Source organism: Anopheles arabiensis, chromosome X (assembly GCF_016920715.1).
Source record: "Anopheles arabiensis isolate DONGOLA chromosome X, AaraD3, whole genome shotgun sequence".
Lineage (NCBI taxonomy): Eukaryota > Metazoa > Arthropoda > Insecta > Diptera > Culicidae > Anopheles > Anopheles arabiensis.
Window position 1 is genome coordinate 17,480,020 of NC_053519.1, and position 11,219 is coordinate 17,491,238.

At 49.3% G+C, this 11,219-nt stretch overlaps 1 protein-coding gene across 7 annotated transcripts in view; it reads right to left on the bottom strand.

Moving 5' to 3' along the window:
• LOC120906311 (sushi, von Willebrand factor type A, EGF and pentraxin domain-containing protein 1) overlaps window positions 1-7,931 on the bottom strand; it is a 27,744-nt gene extending 19,813 nt beyond the window's left edge. Inside the window, exons 1-2 of one of the 7 annotated variants that reach the window (XM_040317879.1) lie at window positions 7,833-7,931; window positions 5,964-6,606 (exon numbers count right to left, since the gene is read on the bottom strand). In XM_040317879.1, coding sequence (XP_040173813.1) covers window positions 5,964-6,171 — 208 coding nt within the window. In that variant the 5' untranslated portion in view covers window positions 6,172-6,606; window positions 7,833-7,931. The other 6 variants (XM_040317877.1, XM_040317881.1, XM_040317883.1 and 3 more) reach the window with 6 other exon arrangements.
• Window positions 7,932-11,219: the final 3,288 nt, after the last annotated feature.

Consider the following 11,219-nt stretch of genomic DNA (forward strand, 5'->3'; position numbering starts at 1 on the left):
TATTTACTGCCAAGATTAATTCCATCCGCCGTCACACTGGATTCAAAATTACAGCTGGGGGTTTATTGTTGCTGCTGCTTGCTTTTAACCATCTTCAAAAGAACAACAAAACTCTATCATATCCTTTAAGCCTCAGTCGAAGGTGCTTTGCTTTGCGATTCTTTTGCCTTCTTCCGCCACGCTTGATGGGTTCGCCGAAGTGCCGGCAGTAGATTTGTTCTCTTTCCCTCTCCACGGTTTGGTAATTTCTAGACGCAGTGTGTGCATGTGTGTGTGTGTGGTGTGTTACCACTAAGAGTAGCACAAAAAACGAGAACACCTTTTCCTGCGATCGGTGAGTATCGAATTTGATTTGCCATTTAGTCCGGTTGGTGGTTGTTGGTACTCCACTTAGCGATAGCGACACACTTGGTGTGGTAGTAGTAAAGGCACAGGCCTAGTAAATCGTGCTTGCTCAGTGGTAGGGGAAGGTAGGTTTCGGTGTGTTTGTGTGACCAGGCGTTTGAATGGCCAGAGCAGCAGCAGAATTGGTGTACACGCGTATATCTCCGCTGTGGGGTACGTGGTTTATTTATTCATCCATTCTTTGCAGCCTAGCGTTTTCTGCTTCGTTTTCTTTCCGCTCGGACGATACGCACACAACCACCCACGGGTACTTAATAGAGAAAACCGCCAACCCAACACTGTTGGCAGCTCTGACGACGGTGAAACAGGTTTCCCGCTTGAAAAAAAAAAGCAGCGTGACAATTCAGGTTGTGAAACGGGGAGAAGAAGGGAAGAGATCTTGAGGAATAAAACACACAGATCCTATATACAAACAACACTTTGATCCATCATGCCTCCCTCTCTTTCCGTCTCCTATTAATCGCACACAGCTAAAGAAATCCATGCTTGGGGATTTAGAGTTGATTTTTTACATGTCTCTCTCTCTCTCTCTCTCTGGCTACCCTTTGAGCGCAAAGCAAATGGATATTCCTCTCTCTACCCTAGATGCTTCAAATGTCACCCCCTTAGAGACATACGAGGCGTCGATTTCCTTGACACTTAAGCGCACACAGAGGCAGAGATACCCCCCGGACAGGAGAAATACAACCAGATCTCTTTTTATGTAGATTTTGGGCAGCAGAGTTACCTGTCTTTACCACACACACTAGTATACAGCACTACTGGCTCTGTTGCTGTGTGCTTGTAAACACCCCTTCACCTGCTGAGCTAAGCTGCGCGCGCACTTGAGAATTGAACCAACGTGCAAACCATTGAAACGGAGGCACCGTGCGTGCTTGACCATTGCCTAGCGATTGGGAACGGGGTGTTAGTAGCGGCACTTAAACCGTGCGCCAGAATCAGAGCGTGTAGGCAGAATCCAACTGACTTCGATCGGTTTCGATCGATCGGGCGGGGTTCGGTGGCGGACAAAACTAGTTTTAATTCATCCCAAACTGTTGCAAGACCGTCACCAGACCGACCTATGCGACGGTATGGGTGTAGCTTCTAAGGATTCCGGTGTGCAACACGGCGGAGTAGGACCCTGTTTCTCGCTTCCCCAGTCGCGCTTCTCGTTTCTTTGCGCCGGGTCGAAATTATTACCCTCAATACCGATCACCTCGGCGCACCAACCACACCACAGGACGGGGTCGTATTGGCGAACTGTGGCTGTGCACCATGCGAAAGGGTTGTACCTGTTTCGCGCTATAAAAGGTGCGGTCCGGGAGTGAGTGTGGACGCAGGTTTTTTTTTTTGTATTAATTTATTTTTTCGCCTGCGTGCTTGTAGCCACTAGAACAGAACTGAACCGATCCTCACCCTACCGTATCAGTAGGTGAAGGGAAGAGGAGGTGGATTGGTTTAATTTGCTACCACTTACCGCTTCGCTGGCCGTTGCTGTGGCGATGAAAGGAAGCAGAAAGAAGTGGTCGTACTTGAACGGCGACGGCCGTTACGGTAGAACTCCGTTCGCCATTACTTTGTTCCAGCCAATAACCCCGCACACCCTTGTAGTGCGAAAGGACATTGAAGCGGGAGCATGGTTCGCTCAAGAAGGATATCTTGGTTTGATTTTGAAAGGCACTTTTGGATCGTCGAGACGCGCACGTAAATCTAGAGCTCGTCGAGGTGTGAAGTCACGACACACTCGAAAAAACGATGGAATCGTGCCACATAAATCAATCTCCCATCTCGAATTGCGAGAGCAAACGATTGGTTGATCTAGGGTGGGGGGGGGGGAAACAAAACTTTCCCTTCGTTAATCTGCTGAATCTTCTGGGCAGGCGAATTGCCGCCAGTGGTGTAATTCTGACACTAATAACAATGTAGGCCAACCGAAAGGAAGAAAAATCTGACACGAAGATGTTATTTGCCTATAACGGAGACATGTTGAACGGAGAACGAGTTTTTAGGTTCTAGCAACTCATGCAAGGTTTCTACCGTTGCAGTCAGCAACCTATTTACAACAATTAAAACGACGGAGCGCATTTCCCAGTGTCTTTAATGCTCCAACGAGCAGAAAGCAGTAAAATGAGAATGAAGCTAAATTGTACCAGTGAGAACAACTATGTTTCCCTTAGGATCTAGTAACAACCACAGTCTGCCCCGAAACAATGGCGCCCTGGGACAAACGACAGTCCGCGTCGAATGACCACACTGCCGGAGACGAAAATCCCGTGGACAGCGGACACCATGGACTACTCGGCTGCCTGGAGAGAGCGAGAGAGTACCTTCTTCGTACCCATTAACAGATCGTTGCCCTTGATTTGAAATTCCGGACACTGTTAAGATGTGGCCGGGTAACGATGCAATAAAAAAACACACAAATTCTACCGCCTTGTCCGTTTCCCACTACCGCCGTGGAACGGGCAGGAGATTTTCCAACTATTTCTTTTGTTGTTTTCCAACCGTGGGTTGGGTCAGAACGTTTTAGTGCCGCTTCCGGCTTGCTACTCGAAATTAACCTCATTTTCCTCCCCTCATGTCCGAAAGCGAAGAAAGGGGGAACAATAACTGAAAAACAATAAACCCATCAAATGTTGGGGAAAAGGAAAATATAACCTCACACCAAAAAATGCTCCAAAAATTGATGTCTTACTGTTGCTGGGGTCGTTGGCGCCTTCCAACCTACGTAGGTGACGCGACTGCATTGTTGATGTGTGTTTTGGAATGCAGGGACATTCATTCCCATGGCATTCCCTCCCCGCGGGCAGCCGAGAATGGGATCAGATAGAAAATTGAAATACCACGCTGTACACGCGGGAAAACTGACTCCCGGGAAACCCCCGCTCGGCTGTGTGACGCTTCGGACCCAAGGCTCCGGATGACGGATGGCCCAAGATGTGCTGCAATGTGTGAGGCTTTTAATTATCGCACATCCACAGCTAAACCGCCTGCGGCTTATCTCTGCCTCCGGCCACAGCGCTGCCACAAAGTAAGCGTTCGGCTGGCACGCGGGTTTAAGGGCGCGTTTCCCAAGCCTTTTTCCCACTGACCATTGTATGGCTGACGAGCCCACGGAGCAGAGCGAACATTCCCAAAGCCCTTGAGCCGTACGTTCCTCAAGCCGCTCGGTAGTATGGCCCGATGGAAAGGGGCAAGGTATCGCTATCACAAGTACGCGGTCTGCGCGCGCTAGAAAAACGAGGACAACTGTTCGTCATTCCATCAAATTACCACGCGGCCCGTCGTACGTGGGATTTCGTACGGCTTGGAAGGGAGCAAAAAAAAGGGAAAGATTTCTCCCGGCAACCACACAGCCAAGAAGAAACAGAGAAAGAAGTAACAAAAACTGTCCATGTTCGGGTGGCGTTCGTACCAGACAAAACGACGAATCGGGCGAACCGGACAGGCTGGTCGCAGTTGTGACTTAGCAATTACAGGGCCCGGTGTGTACCCGCTCCAACTGTGCCCCCACCGTTCGGCCCCAAACACCCTCCCGAAACATCTAGGCCGGGGGTCAGATCGGTTCTCGTGAAGATGTGCTTCGTTGCTTGGTAGGCTGCAGAAGCCTCTTCTTTGCTGTTGTTGCTTTCCTTCTTCACTCTCCTTTTCCTGCTTTATCCATCTTTCATTTGCTGGTGCGTTTTCTAGGTCACACTGGGGGAAACGTGGTCGTTTGTCGATTACGGGCGCGCTACGGTGAGAACGTTCCGCGTGTGCCATGCAGTGGGCCTGTGGTTGTTGTTGTTGTTGTTTTTTTTCGGCCTGCCGAAGCGGGGAGCCTTCTTTTCGAGTTGCGGTCTTTTGCCGCCCGGTGTGGGAGTGCTGACGCTAATTAACCGATGCAATTCTTCCGAGTGTGGCGACGCCGACCTTCGCCACACTTTGTCGATGATGGTGAACAATTTCCGGCGGCAACTTTTACAAAGCAACAAACAACAACAACAACAACAAAAACGGTCCCATTTTACACCAACAAGCGTCAGTTTCGATTGTGCCGAATGCGGAAATAAGCACGCCCTCTCTTTGCGGGCAGGGCCAGGGGTAATGGATGGTGGGGTTTCGGCATTGCAGGCAAAAAGTAAACGGTTGAGGAGCTCCATTTAAGAGAACGGCACATCCTAAATGCGTCCAATATCCACCGATCAAACATCGATTCTGTTGGAAACTGTTTTGACAGGTGCGTTCGTGTGTGTGTGTGTTTGAGCGAACTGTTTGAGCGCGTTTGAGACGACTGCTGCCGTGGTGCGGCAAAAATGGAAACGCATTCGGTGGTTCCACCTGGCCAGCTTTTGGTTCGTACTTTGGTTGACCTTTGGCGATGCCAGCCAAGGTGCGCTTCCGTTGAACACTATCCTCCAGCCACATTCTCGAATGTCACATTTGATGCACTTTTTGTTGTGCACTTGGGTCGCAGCTACCGAAAAGTGGATGGAAAAAAGCTCCCCCAATTGAAGCTGTTTACAACAGCAACAGCAAAAACTGAGCGTCGTGCGTTGTACCAATGCCACAATGTTTTTTTTTTTTAGTACGTGTAGCACGATGGGTGACGCGGGTTTTTCGTTTGCCCAACGACATCGGCTCCAATCTTGGTCACGCTGGACCCCAAAACCTGTCTGAGTGGGTGGCTGGACGTGAATCAAAAGCGTGGACAGTGAAACAGAAGAGAAGAATAAGCAACAAAAAATGCAAGATACATCCGTTATTCATGTTTTGTTTGTAATCTACACAACCACACCGAAAGACAGAGAGAGAGAGAGAGAGAGAGAGAGAGAGAGAGAGAGAGAGAGGAGAGGGAGATAGAAAGAGAGAAAGAAAAAAAGGAGAAGGAGATACAACTACTAAGATCTAGTGATCTGACTAATTGCTACGGTGTGCGGTGGGTCCAACGGTGAGCGGACTAGGCTTAGACCTCCACAACGACATCACTGTCACGGCATGACGAGTGGTAGGGGCTTTTCGTGATATCATTACCATCGGTTGTATGGCTGCAGGGCTTACGAGTCTTAAGGTTGCAACCCAATCGCCCCCTACCCCTAAAATGTTCTTTTTTTTTCAGACGATAGACACTCGAAGAACCTCTACTTTTAGTCGAGATGCACGGGAAGGTGCATTTGCCAGAAACAATTTAAGGTACCGCAATGATTGCCCGGCTGCTGCTGTTGCTGCTGCTGGATGGTGGATCAATTAATAGACATTAAGAATAATGGGCCGGTTTAAGGGAGACGAATGGGTTTGGAGGTGTTAGCAACCGATATGCAAGATGCGAAATCATTGGGCCGATCTTACTCCGCCGTTTCGCTAAACCTTTTGTACCATACGCTCACACTCGTACTCGCTCTTTCCCGTGCAAGCGCTTCTCGAAGCGTTCCGGTTCGAAGGACCAAAAAATCGTACCAATCCATCCGTCGCACGGTCGGCGTTCAAAAAGCTGCTGCTAAAGCCCTGAAGTTTACCCGGTTCTGGGAGGAAACTACACGGTACACGGCGTGTGCCGTATCGTGAGCAGGCGAAAGGACAGATCGTGCACCACTCACCTTGACTGCTGACACCGGCACAGGTGAGGTTGATCGTAATGGCGACGGTAAGCAGTGTGGCCGCCGTGCGCCAGGTGGCGCCACTGGCCGGTTGCTGCTGCGGTTGCTTGCTGCGGCAGTAGCGGGCAGTTGATCGCTGTTGGTGTTCACCCGGACTGTTTCGGCCACCGTCCGTGGCACCCCGTGGTGGGTGCTTCCATTTCCTCATGCTGGGGACGCGCTTCCCGCCGCGTGTAAAACGGTCGCGATGGTCGCGGTGGTGTCCACCGAAATTAGAAAGCCCGCGGTACGATACGCTGGACGCGTCTAATGATCAGCCAGACCTCTGCCAGGGTACGGCCATGTAAGTTGCGGTGTACTGTACGAACGCCGCTATGCGCCGGCAATGAGGAAGTGAAAGGACTGCAGGTCCACACACAAACACAAACACACACTCACACATGCACACACACACAGCGTGTGCGGCTCGAGAGACCTTCTCGTTAGGCAGTGAACGCTTACACTTACTTTAGCAGTTGCACACACTTTTACACACATACACAAGTACACAAACAACACACACACAGCAGTTCAGGTTTTCGACTGCGGGACACTGGATCACCGGACACTGCCGCTTACCAAACACTCAATTACGGCACACTACCTAGAGATGAAGAGTTAAGAGAGCTAGTTAAGAAGGTGGTCGAGCTAAAACCGTCACGAGAACTCCTCTCGAGAAATACGACGTGTACTCAAACGTACAAAAAAAACAACCCATTCTTTAGCAACTGTTTGTACACCAAACAGATCCTAAAGTTGGTGGAAAGATCCGGAGCTGAACAAACCAAACAAAATCATCCCTCCCCCCACCTAACACAGCCTTGTAAGCTGCCGAGGAGCTGCACCGAATGCACCGGAGATTGCGTGCAAGAGAGCTGCAGCTAGTAAACGTAGCCCGACAATTTGGACGTAGCCCCAGTATCACCCAGCAATGCATTCCCCGTCCCGCTTGGATGACGGGAATCGCAGGAAAGGCGGCAGCGACTGGTTTTTCCTGTTGTTGGTTGGTGCGGTGTGTGTCTCTACGTCTGTCCTCGCTCCACCACTCCCTACGGGTGTCTACGCTCACGATTGCAGCTTGGTTGATTGTTACGGGTGGTGCCTCGTTAGCGGGCACTCTTCCTAGTTTTCACTTTCGCTCAGTGCCGGTTTTTCACCATCTCGGTGTGATCGATACGATGGAGAACTGGGCGATGATGGGAAACGTGCTCCGAACCCTATACCTACAGCATGATTGACAGTGGCAGCGTCACTTCCTTTCCTGCACGGACACGGTTCTGTCCCCGATTCCCTATTCTGGGGTTTGTTGTTGCTGCTGCGGCTGCTGTTGCTCTATTTTCATTTTTCGTTTTTGATTCTTCCCAAGTGCATAATGCACAAACCCATGCACACGCACACACACACACATACACACGACAGCTGCAGTCGACCCCAAAGGCAGCCGTGCAAACTGGTTCAGGCTCAGAACTAGGGCAGTGGGCAGCCCTGTCGCAGTGCACTCCGCGGGGGAGGGTTCGTCGCCTGTGGCAGCAACAAATCTCCGAACGATTTCGTGCACCAGCGGAATGCCAAACGTTTCGGCTGGCGAAGGGGCAACTCAAAGGGGAAAGTTGCCAAAAGGACACTAAATAACGCACTCACACACACGTACAGGGGCTAACCGTACCGTTTAGCGTCCGTTTTGAACCGGATTGATTGTAATGTTTTGCGCACAGCGTCGATCCTGTGCCGTCGTGTGTTGCTTTCTGAGCAACCGCTCGGTCGGTTACGTGTGCGGAACGACGCTTTCGGTTCGGACTAGCACACTGCCTTACGCGCTGAACCGCTCACCTTTACTGTCGAAATAACACAAGCACCACGCGGCCGTCCGCTCTCTCAAGCGACACACTCGAGGCACCCGACTGGTGGTGTGCTGCTCCGGGACGCGCGTCAATCGGCTCGCGTTGCCCATAGTGCGCATACAACCTCTTGTAGGGAATGAGAGAGGGGGACGATGTTCTCTCAGTTATGTTATGCTCCACGCTGGAGCATAGTTCGGTGATCGCACCTACGCTCTCCGCTCTTGATCTCGCGCTGGGCAAATGTGTAAGGCCAACCGACATCAAAGCCACACTGGGCCTTGCGGTGGGTATAAATCGGACAAACTTCGTCGCAAGTCAACCCTTTGCGAGACGGTAGCATACAAGTTGTGTGCAAGCTACAGCGTTACAGCAAATGTTGAGCGTTGTGCATACTTTGGGGCGCTTAAGCTGCCTCTTTTTACAACACGGCGCTTGGCATGTGTGCTTTCAAAACGTGACCATTCATTAGTGTCGAAACTTATACACTATTTTGTATGTATAACGAACCCATCATAAGTACCCCTTATGATGAATTTTTCGTATTACAAGCAAATCTAAATGCTCAACTTTTATGTCGGATGCATGGACGTAACTACAACGATGGAGACGATTCACTTTGCATCGACATAACATATAAAACCTTTATTCCCTAATTATACAATACTATTCCACGGGCCCGTGTTAATCCTATCTGCCCTAGCTCAGCCGCACGAATGAGTAATACTCACTCACGCTATCTCTCTCAATGCTCTGGCCAGCGACCCGTAACTCACGCACATCCTTCCACGCACACATCATACGGAAGCCGTCGACTGCTATCGCTGAGTGGCACACCCAGGTGGACAGAAAGGCTAAGTTTGATCGGACCACAACATCAGCAAATACCTCTCATAGCGAATAACATATCTCATAACGAGCAATATCATGTGTGTTTCGGGTGTGTTTTTAGTGCTGATGTGAAATCAAGATCAGCATTGGTAAACATTGGTCATTTCTTTGATTTTTATTATAATTCAGGCAAATAAGAGCTTCGATATTAAGCATCCCTTAATATAAAACTATAGAACTAGCTAGCAGGAGGAATTTGTCGTATAATTGAAGCACAATCGTGTGGTATACGTTGAGGAGTATTTGTAGTTCGTTATGTTGGATCTACTTTTCTACAAAGGCGAGAGTTTCCCCTGCCAATTGCTACCACTTGTAGGAATTTTATATGACTACGTATCTGGTGTGCAAGTGTGTTGCAGATTTGATGGCAATACAATTATCGAAATCTTTAATGACCTTATTTATGCTGAAGAATGTGTACCATAACAAATTTTCAATAAATTTCCAATAAAGAAATTGGCTTATTTGAGCATAAGTCTAGCTTGAAATGTCTAACAGCGAAACACGCCGAGACAAACCGTGTTTTATGACATAAGGGACAAAAGCAATCGATCACTTTTTAATGAAAATGGACCAATACAGGGTTTCAAAGACACTTTCAAATGTCGACATTGTTATTCATCGCTTGCAAGATGTTTTTCTATAGAGATTTTGAGCCGATTGGCCTCATTAACAAGATGTTAATCCACGTTAATCTGATATTTAATTTCCAACATTATAATTTTTAATTTCTTCAGCATGATTTTCAACACTTCAATGACCTGTTCCCATAGTTTTTTTCTCATTTGAACCCGGATAAGGTAACTGCAGGAAATGGTTTTCAATTACGAATGATAGTTTTGATTCAAATTGATCCCAAAAGCCGGTATAGAGTATTTTTAGATTACCATAGTCAAACAAATATAGCTATCCTACTTACTAATACGGCGCTACCACCACGTTGCGGTCTTGGCTTACCTCTGAAGTGTCCCAAATCGCTCACGGACTCGCGCGTTCGTCTGCCAGTCCGTTATCCCGGCCTTAATGGTGGACTCCTCCACACCATCTTGCCATCTCAACTTAGGCATATCACGCTCCCATCGCAATTTGTGGACGGACTAAAAAGACGTTACAGGGCCTAAAATACATCCGAGCATCTTCCCCTCGAACACGGATAAGAGGGTTTCTTCGGATTTGGACAGTGTCCATGCCTCAGATGCGTATGAGAGTACCAATACTATATAGGTACTATATAGTCCCAGCTTCGCCCGTCGCGACAAGTTCTTTAAGGTTAACTGATTTTTCAGGCTGTAGAATGACCGGTTGGCAGCCAGCATCCTTGCGCGCAAGTTAGCTACCATGCTATTGTCGTTGCTGACCTTTGACCCAAGATAGGTGAATTCTGACGACACATCAAAATTGCGTTCACCTATCTGTACATCCCTCCTACGTAAGTTTGGATTTTTTTATTGGTAGAACGGCTGATGTTGCCGCCATCAGTTTGGTCTTTGCGTCTTTTATCTGCAGTCCGAGGATCTCTGCCGCCCGCTCGATCTGTTGGTAGGCTTCTACCACATAGGAGAGCCGCAGACCAATGATGTTTTTATGGTTTGCAACTTATTACTTATTTATTTTACAAATTAAATATTACATAAAATAGACGCGTTTACAAGACACGCACTGTACGAGATAAAACGGGACGAGCACGCGCTACGTCCGTCAGGGTCGGCGGATAAAAGATGAAGAGACCGATCCCGAGCCCTTCATTCCCGAACTTAGTCGAGCAGCGCCGAGCTTAGCCGAACGCGTACGTCAAGCCCTTGTCACGTGGCGACAGGGTTGAGTAGCGGTGCTGCGCTCAGTTTTCCCAACACCTCCCCCTTTTAATTCAGCCGGTACGCGCTGAACCTACGAGGCAGTCTTCTACTCCTAGAAGAACGTCGTGGTAGTCGTGCCTGCTGGTGGTTGACGTCCTCGACACCCAAGGATGGATGTGCTACTTCCCGAAACACAGGGGCTGCCGGAGATGATGCTGAGACATCCGGCTGCGATGTGGGCACAGGCGCTGATGGCTCGGACAAGGGAGTGGAGCTTTGTTCCGTGGGCAAACCCCACTCCTCTAACAGGATCTGTAGCGGCAGATTATCTTCATCCCGCTCTCCTAGTTTCCTAGAGACTGTAGTACGACGACGGAGCTGATTCACGTGGCGCCGAAGCCTCCGTTGCTCCGTTGTGATGACTTCGTACATTACGGTGCCGATGCTGCGGATGATCTCCCCTGCAATCCAACTCCATGAATTGCCGCGAAATATTTTGGCGTAAACCAAATCTCCAGGACGCCATTTGGGGAAACCGCTATTCGCTGAAGACTCCCGTGATGGTGAGGGCCGCAGCAGATGATGAACCGTCCGCGTCGCCCGGTTGAACATGACTTCGGCAGGCGTGCGTTGGCCCAACATTGGATTCGGGGTGGAACGGTATGTTTGCAGGAACAGATCCAAAGCCTCCT